The sequence below is a fragment of the Oncorhynchus kisutch genome, linkage group LG16 (genome assembly GCF_002021735.2).
Source record: "Oncorhynchus kisutch isolate 150728-3 linkage group LG16, Okis_V2, whole genome shotgun sequence".
NCBI lineage: Eukaryota > Metazoa > Chordata > Actinopteri > Salmoniformes > Salmonidae > Oncorhynchus > Oncorhynchus kisutch.
This window is the reverse complement of record NC_034189.2, coordinates 18,441,330-18,458,646: the sequence shown is the minus strand read 5'-3', so window position 1 is coordinate 18,458,646 and position 17,317 is coordinate 18,441,330. Positions and strand designations below refer to the sequence as shown.

Below are 17,317 nucleotides of genomic sequence, written 5' to 3'. Positions count from 1 at the left end.
TGTAAATAAAGCAGTACACCCAGGATAGGACTTTTACTTTGGAGAAGTACCGGAAACGTCTTTAAACTCGTGTTTTTGTTCCTGTCTTCTGTCACTGGACGTAAAGGACTTTGCACAGAGGTACTTTGAACTTACAATTTGTAAACCAACAGTACGCCAAACCTTGATTATTGGTGTTACATGTAGCCGTTATTGATCAGAAAGCCAAAGGTAAGGTCATATCATTGTATTTTGAATTCAACATAACACTTGTATTCTTGCACAATTCAACCTTCACCTAATTTCTGCTCTTCATAACCGAGGTCTAGACACTGATAGCCACAATAAGGAGGCACATCGTGGATAAAGCAATGTAATAACTAAGGGACCTAGTAACTACGGCATAATGTTTTGAAAGGGTCACTTGTGGGTTGGCACCTGCATTTGTGTGTCTACTGTATGTGTGTGCACTGAGAAATCTTCTCTTTCCAGGTAATGCTGAGGTGTTTTGTTAGCAGGAGCCTTTTGACCAATCCTGTCGCAGGTCAAACAAGAAATATGTCTGGGGGCAGTCTTGCTGGGTCTCAAAGCAGTCTTGCAGGGAAGGTTGCCATAGTGACTGCCTCCACTGATGGGTAAGGAATAGCTGTGCCTACTGTTTTGCTGGGGATGTATTTAATTTGTTTATAGTGAATTGCCCACCTGCTCTATGGTCCTATGATGAGTTTTTCCTGACCGCTTAGCCTGACCTGGAAAAACTATGGGCACCAAGTTAGCCTATAAGCCATAACAAGTGTCTATGGAATAGGGGCCAGAGTTTTTCCTGGTCAGACCACACAGTCAGGGAAAGCTCTAGGCCCTATATATCATCCTTCTCCTACTGACTGTGTCTTCTTCTACTTCTTCTCTTTCAGAATTGGTCTGGCTGCAGCTCAGGCTCTCGGTCAGAGAGGGGCTCACGTTGTGGTGAGCAGCAGAAGTCAGTCCAACGTGGACAAGGCCGTGGCACTACTGCAGAGTGAGAAGATACAAGTGACCGGAACGACTTGCAACGTTGGGAAAAGTGAAGACAGAGAAAGACTGGTTAACATGGTAAAGAAAAAGCCTATACATGTTGCTCCTATTCCAGAAGGTGCACACAGAGTAGACATCAGTTGATCATCACGCGACAATATCGTATTCAAATGATACACCTTCAAATTGTGACCACCATCACACTCAACTTCAGCACAGTGACATTCCAGTACATCATCGATACTGTAGTTCCCACTTCTTGACCAATCACAGGCACAGCCATCAGTCACATGCCCTTACAGAAGGTCAGCGTTGTTATTTTCCATTCTGTTTAGACAGTGGAACATTGTGGAGGTATAGACATCCTGGTCTCGAACGCAGCAGTCAACCCTTTCTTTGGGAACATCATGGACTCCACAGCAGCAGTCTGGGATAAGGTGCGTTATGCGTCCAAGCATCTTACAAATGTTTTGAAAAGCAACTGGACCGAAAATCTGCCCCATATACTGAAGCCTTGATGCAATGAAATATGTTACATGTCTAACAGTACCACATTTCCCTTAGTTTAATGTAACAAGTTATTTGAAGTATTCAGTAAGTTGTGTAATAACTATGTGATAAGTATTCATTGGTTGGTTTTGGTTTTGGCAAGTTGGTTTGGACATCTGCTTTGTGCATGACACAAGTAATTTTTCCAACAATTGTTTACAGACTGATTATTTCACTTATAATCCACTGTATCACAATTCCAGTGGGTCAGAAGTTGACTGTGCATTTAAACAGCTTGGAAAATTCCAGAAAATGTCAGGTCTTTAGAAGCTTCTGATAGGCTAATTGACATCATTTGAGTCAATTGGAGGTGTACCTGTGGATGTATTTCAAGGCCTACCTTTAAACTCAGTGCCTCTTTGCTTAACATCATGGGAAAATCAAAAGAAATTAGCCAAGACCTCAGAAAAAAAATTGTAGACCTCCACAAGTCTGGTTCATCTTTGGGAGCAATTTCCAAACGCCTGAAGGTACCACGTTCATCTGTACAAACAATAGTACACAAGTATAAACACCATGGGACCACACAGCCATCATACAGCTCAGGAAGGAGACACGTTCTGTCTCCTAGAGATGAATGTACTTTGGTGCGAAAAGTGTAAATTAATCACAGAACAACAGCAAAGGACCCTGTGAAGATGGAGGAAACAGGTACAAATATAAAACAAGTCCTATATCGACATAACCTGAAAGGCCGCTCAGTAAGGAAGAAGCCACTGCTCCAAAACTGCCATTAAAAAAGCCAGACTACGGTTTGCAACTGCACATGTGGACAAAGATCATACTTTTTGGAGAAATGTCCTCTGGTCTGATGAAACAAAAATAAAACTGTTTGGTCATAATGACCATCGTTATGTTTGGAGGAAAAAGGGGGATGCTTGCAAGCCGAAGAACACCATCCCAACCGTGAAGCATGGGGGTGGCAGCATCATGTTGTGGGGGTGCTTTGCTGCAGGAGGGACTGGTGCACTTCACAAAATTGATGGCATCATGAGGCAGGGAAATTATGTAGATATATTGAAGCAACATCTCAAGACATCAGTTGATCACTTGGTCGCAAATTTGTTTTCCAAATGGACAATGACCCCAAGCATACTTCCAAAGTCGTGGCATAATGGCTTAAGGACAACAAAGTCAAGGTATTGGAGTGGCCATCACAAAGCCCTGACCTCAATCCTATAGAAAATTTGTGTGCAGATCTGAAAAAGCGTGTGCGAACAAGGAGGCCTACAAACCCGACTCAGTTACACCAGCTCTGTCAGGAGGAATGGGCCAAAATTCTTATTGAGGGAAGCTTGTGGAAGGCTACCCAAAACGTTTGACCCAAGTTAAACATTTTAAAGGCAATGCTACCGAGTACTAATTGAGTGTATGTAAAAACTTCTGACCCACTGGGAATGTGATGAAAGAAATAAAAGCTGAAATAAATCACTCTACGTTATTACAATAAAGTTGATTGTAACTGGCCTGAGACAGGGAATTCTTACTAGGATTAAATGTCAGGAATAGTGAAACTGAGTTCAAATGTATTTGGCTGAGGTGTATGTAAACATCTGACTTCAACTGTAAATGCTTAAGTATTCATTAGTTGGTTTAACCAACTATTCATTAGTGGTGGCGCAGCGGTCTAAGACACTGCATCTCAGTGCAAGAGACGTCACTGCAGTACCTGGTCCGAATACAGACTGCATCACATCCGGCCGTGATTGGGAGTCCCATAGGACGGCGCACAATTGGCCCAGCGTCATCCGGGTTTGGCCTGGTGTAGGCCGTCATTGTAAATAAGAATTTGTTCTCAACTGACTTGCCAAGTTAAATAAAGGTTACACACATTCGCATAGATGCTTAGGTATTCATTGGTTGGTTTAACATAGTTGCTTTGTTTACATGATCTAATGCTCTACTTTTCACTTCCATGCAGATCCTGGATGTGAATGTTAAGGCAGCCTTTCTTATGACCCAACTGGTGGTGCCTCACATGGAGAAGAGGGGGTGAGAGAGAGAGAAGATGTAAATAATGAAGTAGGAAGGTGTTTTGTGAACTATACCAATTACAATGTATGTGTTTCCCAGGGGCGGGAGTGTTGTGTTTGTGTCCTCTGTCGCCGGCTACCAGCCTATGCAGGTAAGCTCCTCTGATTTTCCCTCTGAATGGCTCTCGGGTCGATCGTCTCAGAATTTGTTTTTGTGTGTAGTGTTAATTTACATTAGTATGAAGAAATATTTTTTCAACGTGACCTTTGATTCCCCCCAGGCCCTTGGTCCTTACAGTGTGAGTAAGACGGCCCTATTAGGCCTGACCAGAGCCTTGGCCCCTGAACTGGCCCAGAGCCACATCCGTGTCAACTGTGTGGCCCCCGGCATCATCAAGACCCGCTTCAGCCAAGCAGTGAGGATCCCCTCCCTTTCTATCGTCATCTTCACCGGTTTACTCTCTTCATCTTTGCTTACCCTCTATTTCTATCACTCGTTTGGCTGTTGTTTTCCTATCATTCATACAAATAGGAGTTTTTGATCATGCGGTGTTCTTATTCTCTCGCAGTTGTGGCATGACGAAGACGTTCTGGACGAGTTCAAGAAGCAGCTTAGCATTAAAAGGTTGCCTTCAACTTCGTTCTTAGGGTACATCGTTTAGTTCAGTGTACATTCTTACCCTCAAGTGTTATTGTTTTTATGTAGTGTGTCCACAAATGTGTCTGACCCATTGTGACTGAATTGGTAGAATTTGCTTGTGTTACATTGAAAGACATGTTGCAGTGTTGTTGACGTCATATCTGTGTTTTGGCTGTCTTTATGCATGTTCACCGTGGTGGTCTGTTTGATTTGTTACTTGTGTATTATTCTCCCAGGGTTGGGGAGCCAGAGGAGATCGGTGGAGTGATCGCTTTCCTGTGCTCTAAGGATGCGTCCTACATCACTGGAGAGACCATCACTGTGACTGGAGGGATGAGCTGCAGGTTGTGAGACGTAGTCGGGCTGTAAAGTGTCAATAGAATCTGGCCACGCTGACTGACTGTGACGCTCAAAAGGAAACAATGCTTGTAATGTAAGAATGGACTGTAAGACAGGTAGATTTATTCTACATTGCAGAGAAATGGAATCCTCTAAGACTGTAGTGACATGAGGACACTAAGGCAGGAAGTGGACAGTGTTGACACCACTGCTGAGATTATTACTGACATTCTCGGTATGCTTTTCAGTGGGCTCTATACTGTGTATTGGGTTAATAACAAATGAACACAATGTATTATTACTACACTTCAAAGACTGTCACAGCACACTAAAGCATTTGAGCTCACAAGCATGGTCCAAATGTCTGTTTTCACGCTGTCCCACCATCAAGCCCTTAGGAACTATAACTACATTGCCTTAATAAACAAGAGTTAACGCTGTCATACATGTTTGATTATTGGACTTCATAAATATAGATACTGGAACTAGTAAATACAACATTTATTATACTATACACAATTAAATTGTAGTTCTTCACACTAAGACATTGGATGTGTGAAAAATAACTTATTTGGCAGATGCATACATTTCCCTTTGATTCATTATTTGCTTTTTGAAGATCCTGCATCTGGTTATTAGAAAAGGACAATTGAACTCTATATAAGTCAAACAAACTAATTAGCAAAACTCTTATCAATTTGTGCAAGTTGTTTCCTCAGTTATCAATATGTCAAGATATTCCTATTACCCCTAAAAGAAAATGTGTTGGCCAATTGAACTGACAAGTATTACAGCACACAGGTAGTGCAGTTTTGGTGACAGGTCAATCCTTTTGACTTCACAATAAAAGTCACCCAGGTTTTTTTAAATGCTTATTCCAAAGTGATTCAGATACAAAGAATCGTAAAACTCTGCTAGTCAGTCACTATTAAATATTTTCTTACAGTGGATGGTGAAATGATTTTGCCATGTCTAATAAACAGACCATATAAATTGGCATGACAGCACAAACAGATCTGGGACCAGGAGAAATGATTTTGCCATAGACCTGTGAATTATTGAGTGTCATCTGTGTCCGTTGCCGTGAGACAGGAGGTGGTGTCGGGCCATGCCGGGCTTAAAGAACTCCCTGAGGGTTGGGCACTTAGGTGTCGTGCTTGGACCTGTAGTAGGGCTTCACAAACAACTGGGGGAGACAGAGAGCACATTAGACTGCAGTGGTTTCAGGAACCATAGACTCACGAGGGCAAGCAAGATGAATAATAAAAGTTGCTTCCCAAGGCTCTACTTACACTGCCTTTGAAACTCTTTGTCGCTTCATCCTCTGAATATCCAATGACATCCTGTGTCACCGGTTACTGGAGAAGTTAACATTTCTAGATGGAAACGAGATGGGAGAGACGTAAGGCTTGGAATAACACTGTAATGGCTAGGCAACGATAACTGCACTGACATAACGTACTCACTTAACCATAGAATTGAGAGTACATGCATGCAGAAGTGAATGCACAGTTCCTGGAGGTGTAAACAGTGGAGTAAAAGTCCTACACTTCTGCTAATACTGGACATTTACAATAATGTGATGACACTATGTATTTTTTTATTATTCCCCCCCCCCCCCCAGTCGCTTCGGTGCAATTTTCACAAGTTTGTGATCACAACTTAGTACAAACCTCAACTGATCAAAACGGCAGTTTTCAAATCTCTAAGCACATTTTCAATTGACTTAAGTACAACACACAATTATAGGTCAATATTTTACCAAACACTTTTTCAGCTAGAAATACATGTTTATATAAAGCAATTGCCTTTCACAATGTCCACACTACTTTTAATATGATTCTCTTTTGTTAAAATACATTTCACTCTTACTTAATCAGACTGCTCTTAATTGATAATCACTTAACCGTTTGGTAAACCTACAGATTTGTCTACTACAGATTGCGAACTACATCATGAAAAGATATATGTTTGTGAAGAAGAAACTTTGTGTACAAAACATTAGGAACACCTTCCCAATATTGAGTTGCACCCCTTATTGCCCTCAGACCAGCTTCAGTTTGTCAGGGCATGGACTACAAGGTGTCAAAAGCATTCCTGATACACATGGAAAACTGTTCAGTGTGAAAAACCCAGCAGCGTTGCAGTTCTTGACACAAGACCACCTGGCACCTACTACCATACCCTGTTCAAAAGCACCTACACATTTTCTGAATGGCACACATACACAATCCATGGCTCAATTGTCTCAAGGCTTAAAAATGCTTCTTTAACCTGCCTTCTCCCCTTCATCTACACTGATTGAATTGACATCAAAAGGGGATCAAAGCTTCACCTGGTATGACGATCATGAAAACAGGTGTTTGTAGCGTTTTGTACAAATTAGGAAAACATCCCCATGAGCGTGCCACCATCCTTCAGGCCATGGATGAGGTATGCAATGACATTAATCCAGACCTACAGAACGTCAGGCTTGGATTCACCATATCAAAAGGTTTATCCCCAGGTGCATGAACAATGAGACAGTTACTGTGACGTCAATAAGAACCTAAAGTATGACCAATGGGGACATTTACTGTCATGTTAATGAATACCTAAGGTATGCCCAATGAGGATATTCACTGTGATGTCAATGAAAACCTAAAGTATGACCAAAATTCTCAAGACAGGCTTGATGCAAACTAGTGGTCTGCTAAACATTGTTTCTTCCATGTGATTACAGTAGTACTTTTCGGGGTATTTTATTCAGATCCTCATTAGCTACTACTAAAGCAGCAGCTACTCTTCCTGGGGTCCACACAAAAGACACAGAACATTAATAGACAAGTGCATCACAAGGACAGAATTACATACACTTTCATAATCATGTGCAAACCACAAAAACAAAAATACAAAAATACAATAATACGGTGCGTTGCAAATAGGCTGATACTTTTTGCTAAAATAAAGCTACCTTGTTTCTATAGCACCTCTTGTAATTGGTATCCTGGGGTAAAGTATAGACTTTTTACAGTTACCACCCGCAATGGGTTTCTTACGGTAACATGTAATCTCTTAAACTTGTAGGCCTTTTGTTAGTTACCATTAGGTAAAATTAAACATTCCAAGACAGTTACACTTATGTCAGTTCATACAGGGCTCCACCTATTGTCCTTCACCCCAGAAAATAAAATGAACTAAACAGACATACAGGCTTCACTTCGCTTCCGTCACCCCTGCTCAGAATGAGCTACATTCCTTGAGGCTTGTTACAGTCTACCGCCCATGAAGGGTTATCTGAGGTACAGCGTACCGCCCATGAAGGGTTATCTGAGGTACAGCGTACCGCCCATGAAGGGTTATCTGAGGTACAGCGTACCGCCCATGAAGGGTTGAGGTACAGTGTTACAGTCTACCGCCCATGAAGGGTTATCTGAGGTACAGTGTTACAGTCTACCACCCATGAAGGGTTATCCGAGGTACAGTGTACCACCCACCACCCATGAAGGGTTATCCGAGGTACAGTGTACCACCCATGAAGGGTTATCCGAGGTACAGTGTACCACCCATGAAGGGTTATCTGAGGTAAAGTCTACCGCCCATGAAGGGTTATGAGGTACAGCGTACAGCCCATGAAGGGTTATCTGAGGTACAGCGTAAGAAAAATCTTAGCTTTAAATCTTAGCTCTTTGTGTAGCGCATCTGTACGTTTTTTTAAAAATGTATTTTTAAACGTTAATATATTTATCAATCCAGACGCTCAGATATTTATCAATCCAGACGCTCAGATATTTATCAATCCAGACGCTCAGATATTTATCAATCCAGACGCTCAGATATTTATCAATCCAGACGCTCAGATATTTATCAATCCAGACGCTCAGATATTTATCAATCCAGACGCTCAGATATTTATCAATCCAGACGCTCAGATATTTATCAATCCAGACGCTCAGATATTTATCAATCCAGACGCTCAGATATTTATCAATCCAGACGCTCAGATATTTATAGGCGGGAACCCACTTGATGATACGAGCCATCCAAAGAGTGAATATGTAGACCATCAGAAATGTATCACTCCAAGTTTTAAATCAACAAGGGCTTTCTGTAATGCAACCAAATCAGAATGCAGCTCTATCATAGCTTGATACAAGTCAGTGCAATGGCATACATAACCGTATCGTCTGCATTCAGAAGAATATGACAGGATTTAACACATAGACCAATATTATTTATATAAAAGAGTAAACAGAACAGGTCCCTATACCGACCCTGCGGCAATAGAGGAAACTGCAGTCCTTACTCTACTGAGGCTTTGCTTTACCATTGCTTTCTCTAAGCAGGTCCCGATATCCTAATGCCAAGGACACATCTTATCTTTACCCCAGCACCAGAGGTGCTCGGAAGGGAGATGCTACCAGCTATAGGTCAGAGGCAGTGTGCAGTTTTATTCATTTTTTTAAAGCTAATTTTGCAGCTTGCTTGAGTGATTAGAGATGGCAGGGAGTTCCATGCTATCATGGCTCTATATACAGTACTACTGGGCATTGCTTTGAGTTCGTTTTGACTTTAGGGACAGTGAAGAGAGCTCTGGTTGAATGTCTTGTGGAATATGAAATGTTTGTCAGAGCTGTATGTTAGTTGATTGAATAGACAGTTTGGAGTTCAACACATTAATATTTCTAAGAAAATGAGAAACGGTGCAGAAAATCGCTCCTCTACTTTAAGCCAGTAAAGCACAACATGCATTTTGTTGACACTAGCACTGTTGTACACCTATGTTGTAATGAGATCTGAACAATACATCCGTTATTTTTCATAAACGGTCGTGAAAGATGTCTTCAATCACATTTGTAGCATATTACATTCAAAGGTCAATTTTGAAACATGTGTCTTGCAGTTTCTGATATTGGATTAACTGGTAGTTAAAATAACTAAATTGAGAAGAGATCATAGTGTTGCGTTTTGGCAATGTTCATGGTACTTCACAATAAATGTATATTTTGGAGTCCATAATATATCTGCAGTAATAGTGGAATGACAGTGTTTCTCAGTACTACTTACCCGCCAGTGTTGTGATTGGCTGTGATATTCGCCTATTGATTTCTCCCAAAGCAGCATCTGTTATCAAAATGGGAAAGCCGTTTTGACTTTGTGGCTGTTATATAGTGGAAATCTGGTCAAGTGGCCAATGTAGAAATCGCTCTGTAATTTCCTGGTTTGCTCAATTGCAGTTTATGTGAGAAAACAAGCACCGAATAGTGTAGGGAATCATTGTACCATCTAAATCACTGACATTTTCAATAACAAAACATATATATATTTATTTATTTTTTACAGCTGTTTGAAGCTGGTGGGCCAAAACCAAGAGTAAAAGGTTCAAGTGAGAGTCTCCGCCATGTCAAGGGAAAAATGGGATGAGGTGGAAGTTTTGAATATGAGACTTTCTGCGTTACAAGTGTTACCAGTTCGAAGTTTTGTACGAAGCCTTTTGAAAATTCACCACATACTTGTGAGAATAGCATAAAAGCAATTTAAAAAATAAACTGTAGTACTAGTGGGTATTTGACTAGCCTGATTGCTCGATCTGTTGCTGATTTAAACAATTACAGTTGTGTGCCATCATTCCACTTACATGTATGAGATGATGAACGTATGGAACGATGAATGAACAACATCCTTTTACAAAAGAAAGCACGGCCAGATCTGGCAACCAGGCTAGTATAGGAAAGTATCCTTGGTTGTTGAAATCAGCATCTGTATTTATCTTACTCTTTGTCAGCTGATGCTGGAAGCCCCATATCTAGGGTCAATGACCTGTCACTCAACTTCCGTTGCCAGGTCGAAGGAAGCCGACATGCCGTTATCGCCGGCAACTTGGGCCTCTGTCCCCATAGAGAGCTCCCTTCCCCTGCTGTTGGTGTCCCGTTGCTGCAGGAAGGAGGTTGTGACTTCAAAAGAGCAGGGATGTCTGTTGAAGTCAGTCGGGGGATGAGCACCCTGGGTTTGTTGAGCAGACAGGCTGTGATGTAAGAATAGAGGCGATGGTCTTCCGGAACCTTGAGGTTTGCGATCCCCAACTGGACCAAACAGTCCCTAAGAAGGTCTCTCTCAGTCTCTCCATCTCTACTGCTCGTCATATCCTCCTCTCCATCTCTAACAAACTCCCCCCCACACCCTCTCCTGAGCACTCTTTCACTCCCTCTGTCTCTCACACTCCTCCTCTTCCTCCCTCTTCTCATGACCATGATCTCCTCGTCCTCTCCGGATTCCTCTTCTCTGCTTTTGACGCATGTATATTTGGACCTCTCCGTTGACTCAGCGTCCTCCTCCACATCTCTTGAAACCGATTGGATAACAACGTCTTCCTGGAAAGTTCTTGCCCTCTTATTGGCTGAAGCCATGACTGGAAGGTCTTCGTTGCAAATCCCGCCAATCACAGGTGCGACGGGCAATGACAAGTTTGTTTGTCTGTAATCGGTTAATGGGGTTAAAGACAGAGGACTTGGGGTGGAAACCAAGGCAGGCTTAGATCTTGATTTGACGCTTTGCTGCACTCTTCCAGAGGGAGGGAGAGAGAGTGATGAGAGGAGGTAGTCACCCATACACGGAGAGAGAGAAGCTGATAGGAGGTAACAAAAGAGATGAGGTTAGCCGATATGTTAAAAATCTATCCCAGGCGTTGTGAAATCTGGCTCGCGACTGCAATGTAGTCGGCCTGGTATGCGCCCTATGTAGACCCACCTGCAGAATCCAGGTGTCCCAGGCAGATCTGGTGCTGGAGCAGGGTCCTCAGGAGCTGGGGTTGGGAGGCAGCCTGCGCACACTCCTCCAGGACAGGAGGGGCAGCAGTGAGCCACGACACCGTCTGAGCCAGGTTGGGCACTGGGAGAAGCTGGTCCAGTCGGAGCAGGAACTCCCACAGCAGTTTCTCCAGCTCCTGGTCAAACTGAGGCCCATACTCTGACGGAAACTCCACCTGTATGGGGTAGACGAGAGGGGGACAGAGAATTTGAGATTTCCTCAGTGGATGTAGCCTCGTACGACCATAGCGAAACAGAATGTAAGCTTGCGAGACCAGGATGGTAGTATGAGGCTACAGTGACTGTCTCTAATTAAGATAACTTTATTGTTCAATTACGCACAAGGTCCAAGCAAAATATTACTTCCTTTTTTAACCCAACCCCCCTAAAAGACACACATACATAGTGTTTTGGGGGGAGAGGTGTGGGGGGCTGCCAAACTGGGTGCCCGGGGAGCTGTTGTTGTGAGGGGTTAAGTGGCTTGCTCAAGGGCACAACAGTAGACAATGCAATCTAGGATTTGATACCAGCAACCCTCCGGTTGGCCAGCTCACTTCATGACTGATATTTTTGGTCGGCCCCGGGATTCGACAGGACAGTCCTCCTGTTGCTGGCTTGCCTCTCTAACAGCTAGGCTACCTGCCGCCCCGAAAAGCTGCTGAGTCAAACAAAACAAAGCCAGTCTGACCTTGTAGAATAGTTCTCTCTCTGTGGGGTCTTTCAGAAAGCTTTCAACCAGGTCCCGGAGGTTGGTCACTGCTGTTTCAATCTTCACATCCTTTTTCTGCAACATAGGCATGCAGAGACATCACTTACAGCAAACATACTGTATTTCTCACAAAATCATTCCTAGGGTACAAAGCAGTGAAGTGATGAAAGACCATTCAAATACCACACCCATCTTGCAGTACAGAGAACTGACTGTCACTCACCAGGGCAGAGGACGGGTTGGGGGCACGGATCCTTTCCAGCTGGGTAAGGATAACCGCTGGATCTGGTGGGTCTGAGCCATTGCACAGCTCTAATATCAGCTACAAATGGCCAGAGACATGATAATTAAGGACTGAACAGTCTGACAGTGGAAGCACATACAGGGTAATATTCATTAAGTCGCAACGTAAATTGTAAAACAAAATTGAGCTTTTCTTATTGGACAAGTTCAGGTTTTCAACCATTTGGTGCCAAATGAATGCAACCCATTTTTACTACAACACAACTGTCTAAAGACTTATGGCCATGGGTCAACTATATCATCCTCCACACACACACACCCGTGATCTCAGCCCCAGAGCCAGCTTGGCCTGGTGTCTAGATGTGAGCAGGCCAGGGACAGTCTCACAGCAGGATGTCACAAACTCCTCCAGCGTCCCATAATGCATCACATCGCGTTGCTTCATCACCTTCCACATGGCAGCAGAGACCAGCCGGATGGGAGGGGCCAGGAGGCGTAGGGAGGAGAAGGAAAGGAAGATGTCTGAGGGGATAGAGGGGAGAGTAACGCGGAGCAAATAGAGCCTTTTGAGGTCAGTTGGTTTGATAAAATAATCTTTAAAGTCCCATGACGGTAGTGACATCCCATTACTGCCTATCACTTATTCATTCTTATTTCAGGTGTTGTGTATATTATAGAGGTCGACCGATTAATCGGAATGCCCGATTAAATAGGGACGATTTCAAGTTTTCACAACAATCGGAAATCTGTATTTTTGGACACCGTATTATTTATTTTTTAAATGTACACCTTTATTTCATCTTTATTTAACTAGGCAAGTTAGTTAAGAACACATTCTTATTTTCAATGACGGCCTAGGAACGGTGGGTTAACTGCCTCGTTCAGGGGCAGAAGGACAGATTTTTACCTTGTCCGCTCGGGGGATTCAATCTTGCAACCTTACAGTTAACTAGTCCAATGCTCCAACCACCTGATTACATTGCACTCCACGAGGAGACTGCCTGTTACGCGAATGCAGTAAGCCAAGGTAAGTTGTAAACTAGCATTAAACTTATCTTATAAAAAACAATCAAATCAATCATAATCACTAGTTAACTACACATGGTTGATGATATTACTAGTTTATCTATCGTGTCCTGCGTTGCATATAATCGATGCGGTGCGTATCGTTGCTCCAATGTGTACCTAACCATAAACATCAATGCTTTCTTAAAATCAATACACAGAAGTATATATTTTTAAACCTGCATATTTAGCCAAACTAAATTCAGATTAGCAGGCAATATTAACCAGGTGAAATTGTGTCACTTCTCTTGCGTTCATTGCACACAGAGTCAGTGTATATGCAACAGTTTGGGCCGCCTAATTTGCCAGAACTTTACGTAATTATGACATAACATTGAAGGTTGTGCAATGTAACAAGAATATTTAGACTTATGGATGTCACCCGTTAAGATAAAATACGGAACGGTTCCGTATTTCACTGAAAGAATAAACGTCTTGTTTTCGAGATGATGGTTTCCGGTTTCGACCATATTAATGACCTAAGGCTCATATTTCTGTGTGTTATCATGTTATAACTAAGTCTATGATTTGATAGAGCAGACTGACTGAGTGATGGTAGGCAGCAGCAGGCTCGTAAGCATTCATTCAAACAGCACTTTCGTGCGTTTGCCAGCAGCTGTTTATGACTTCAAGCCCATCAACTCCCGAGATTAGGCTGGTGTAACCAATGTGAAATGGCTAGCTAGTTAGCGGGGTGCGCGCTAATAGCATTTCAAACATCACTCGCTCTGAGACTTGGAGTTGTTATTCCCCTTGCTCTGCATGGGTTACGCTGCTTCGGGGGTGGCTGTCATCTCTATAGAGCTGCTGCCTATGCGGTCTGACAAAAATCACTATTTTAGTAGTTCTTCAAAGTAAATAAGGCTAAGATCATGCATTTCCAGGTAAAGATACCCCGAAGCAACTGCTCTCTTATTCCTCTCGATCGCACATTCTGTCTCTTCTCTCTCCTTTTCTGCCCCACACTAACCTAACATAGCAGGCATAAAAGAGAAACATACCGGAGTAGGCGTGCAAGGGATTGTGTCATTGTAGTTATTGACCGCATTTTCTGCATTAAATTATGTAGAATATTGGCCAGTTGGGAACTACAACTCCCCACTACATCGCATAGTTCAGGCTTGATCTGATTTATCTCTACAGAAACTGCAATGTGCACATTGAGCTCACAGAAAAAGAAAAAACAATTCTAATAATTGAACTGAAGTCAGTCAATTAGTTGTTTAAAAAACTAAAAATAACTGACATTTCGGTTAATCGCTCAGTACTAGAAGAGTGACTGGCTGTTAGCCTTTGTTGAGCGTCATGTTTAAATCATAAGTGACTGTTGAGCTTCACAATCAATTTTAGATCATCTTGGATGATTTGGACATGATGCACAAAAAAAAGCTAATATTGGATGGACCCATGAATATCGGCACCGCAAAAAAGTCAAGTAAACAACACTTTCCCGTGGATACCCTATCTCCACCTCCTACCGCCAAAAGCACCAGCATGTACAACCGGTAAAGTAAGTGTAAATATAATTTTATTCAACATTCTGGCTTTTAGAGACTATTGCATCTTTTTTTAGGGTGGATTCCCTCATACTGAAAATCCATGGAGTAACCATGGTAACAGTGCTGTTTTAAAGGGGAAGGAACCATTGGGTATTTTTTGTAATTTGGGCGAACTATCCCTTTAAAATAGTTAGGGTGTAATTAATCTTCCTACTTCACCTCAAATTCAAGTAGTTTTAAGCAACCATTTTCTATAAACCCTTATTATATAATGGTTGATAAAGACACCCGAATGTATTGCCTGGCTGCAAAACTGTTAGGAAACTGTCAATGTCACTTTGCTTTTACTAACACTGTGACTATGCGTCTTGTTTTAGGAGACTATTTGGCTACTGTACTGATATATCTAGCTAGGGGCAACCATCAGGTTGTTTGTTTAGGGCTGGCTAACACGCAATAGCTACCTACTGTTTCTTTGCAGTTAATGATTGCTACTCCTAGTGTTAGCTCACGAGCTGTAAGTGCAAAGAGAAAACTGTTGGAAACCAAAGACTAAAGTAATTACCCATTTCAGATGGCTTCTTAGTTGCCATATTGTCCCGTCCGAATTTAGGTCGATTTTTATACATAGAATGGCTAGCTAGCTTTAGCTCACTTTCCAAGCCAACTTTGTAGACAACTTTTTAGCTAGCTAGGCTAACAAAGCGTATCTGTTGAGATTGCTGGATAAGTTAACGACAAGGTTACAATAACAAATGATTATCTAGCAATACAAGCAGAAAACATGCAACGCTCGAGGTTGCTATCTGTATCTATTACACTGACTTTGGTCATAAGAGTTTGTTAATTTTAGGCATAAAAACACGCTGGGTTCTCCTGCTTTCTCTTCTTCAGGATTGGGTTGGCGGATCGCATCCAACTTAAGGTGCATACATCGCCACCTACTGTACTGGGAGTGTAAAGGCCAGTCACGGCCTCACTACATTAAATTGTCCTCATTAGTCCTGTTCCTCTAAGAAAGTGAAATAGAGCCCTAAAACTCCCACTTCCTTCTTTCAAATCTCCATATTTCCCTTCTCAGACTCTAGGACCTGAGAGGGTGATATGGCTGGTGACAATACTCCATGCAACTCCTCCGCCAAGAAGTCTTTCAGTTCAGTCCCAGGAACCGCTCTGCCGCATCCGCAATGATATCTATTTTCTGGAATTTCCTCTCCACCTTGGTAGTGCCATTAATCACCATAGCTATGAAGGCCACACAGTCCACCTTCTTAACATATAGGTCCTGTTGGTGAAAGGCAACCCCTGCAGCAAAGGCCTATCCACCACCATGACACCATGGAGTCTTTAGGAGTACCATTCGAACACTTAACAACCACTGCATATGAAATGCTTTGGGAAACCCGGATTTTGGCCAAATTCTCTTCTACCCTGGTCGGGCATTCCAAAGAAGCTTCATGGTTCCCACTACAATTGCAACATGTTACATTTTCATCACTTCTAAAACAATTTCCACATCTCCCCTTCTGCAAACACTTGTTTGAAACATGTTCAAAAGCTTTACAGTGACCACACTGCATTGGTCTTGGGGTAAATGCTCGGCCCTGTAGTTTATATACCCCAACTGCACTTGAGTAGGGAAGAAACTCCATATAAAAAAAATACAGAGATTTGACGACAGGACACGACACACACACACACGCGCGATTCATCCGACGTGCTTTAATCACTCCAGGAATATTATCCCCTTAACGGTGCCGTGTTCCGAAGACACGTCAAACTTCTCAATTCGGGACGCAACACACGTTCTTTCTGATCCTCAGAAATACATTAAATCTAAACAAACATGCCTCTCGTAATTCTCACAACCTTCAATTTACCCAGCACTTTCTCCACCAATTTGGATATCTCAAATGGGTTCTTCAAGATTGGTAATCCGATCCGCTTCTCCTCATTAATAACCCATAGTGCTACAAGATAAGGAACATTCTCAGCACTGTACGTTACTCCTTGATTCAAGATCCACATCAGCTTCTGCCATCTCTTTCTCCAAAACCACATTTCCCCCGCCTTCTCTACTTGCTGGATGTGACGTCTGAATGAATGTATAATCAAAGATTGTATAACTAAATGAAGATAGACCACCGTCTGTTGTTTCCAATGGGAACAGATGAGTCATAGTGGGCAGAACAAGCAAGGAGGTGGACAGAGTCAAACACGAGCTAGCGAGATCCTATTTGCCCGTTCTAGCCAACATCTGCATATTTCCGTTAGGGAACGCCTACTTTGCGCTCCTAAACAACGCCATTTTTTAAAACTTTGGCAAAGTCTAAAGTCTACAAAACGTAGTCCACTCTGTTCATAACAGATTCTAGTTTTGGAAACAGAAAAAACTGTATTGAGATCAAATGTTTCATCGATGAGAACATTTGTAAAATGTAGGCCAAAATCCATCTGTTCCATCTTCTCCCACTGCTCGCCAGTGGGATTCCTCTCACTACCTTATTTGCTAATGAGTGGAA

At 42.4% G+C, this 17,317-nt stretch overlaps 2 protein-coding genes across 8 annotated transcripts; one reads left to right on the top strand and one right to left on the bottom strand.

The window, feature by feature from the left end:
* Nucleotides 1–5: 5 nt before the first annotated feature.
* LOC109906430 (dehydrogenase/reductase SDR family member 4) lies at nucleotides 6–4,937 on the top strand. Of its 3 annotated transcripts, none has more exons than XM_020504127.2 (9): nucleotides 6–120; nucleotides 472–614; nucleotides 894–1,071; nucleotides 1,329–1,430; nucleotides 3,464–3,534; nucleotides 3,616–3,667; nucleotides 3,797–3,931; nucleotides 4,085–4,140; nucleotides 4,392–4,937. In XM_020504127.2, the coding sequence occupies exons 2-9, from the start codon at nucleotides 475–477 to the stop codon at nucleotides 4,504–4,506; spliced, it is 849 nt and encodes a 282-aa protein (XP_020359716.1). In that variant the 5' UTR covers nucleotides 6–120; nucleotides 472–474; the 3' UTR covers nucleotides 4,507–4,937. The 3 variants fall into 3 exon arrangements, with proteins under 3 accessions (XP_020359716.1, XP_020359715.1, XP_020359714.1); XM_020504126.2 differs by having other exon boundaries at nucleotides 33–210; XM_020504125.2 differs by having other exon boundaries at nucleotides 71–210; nucleotides 4,085–4,164.
* On the bottom strand, nucleotides 4,590–16,966 carry LOC109906428 (uncharacterized). 5 transcript variants are annotated; one of them, XM_020504118.2, is made up of 9 exons: nucleotides 16,676–16,966; nucleotides 12,551–12,753; nucleotides 12,212–12,310; nucleotides 11,968–12,063; nucleotides 11,221–11,455; nucleotides 10,249–11,098; nucleotides 9,541–9,597; nucleotides 5,787–5,870; nucleotides 4,590–5,680 (listed from the first exon to the last, which is right to left on the bottom strand). In XM_020504118.2, exons 1-7 carry the CDS (start codon nucleotides 16,854–16,856, stop codon nucleotides 9,573–9,575), a joined length of 1,689 nt encoding a protein of 562 aa, XP_020359707.1. In that variant the 5' UTR covers nucleotides 16,857–16,966; the 3' UTR covers nucleotides 4,590–5,680; nucleotides 5,787–5,870; nucleotides 9,541–9,572. The 5 variants fall into 5 exon arrangements, with proteins under 5 accessions (XP_020359707.1, XP_020359705.1, XP_020359713.1 ...); XM_020504116.2 differs by lacking the exon at nucleotides 9,541–9,597; XM_020504124.2 differs by lacking the exon at nucleotides 9,541–9,597 and having other exon boundaries at nucleotides 16,665–16,964.
* Between the last annotated feature and the right edge of the window lie 351 nt (nucleotides 16,967–17,317).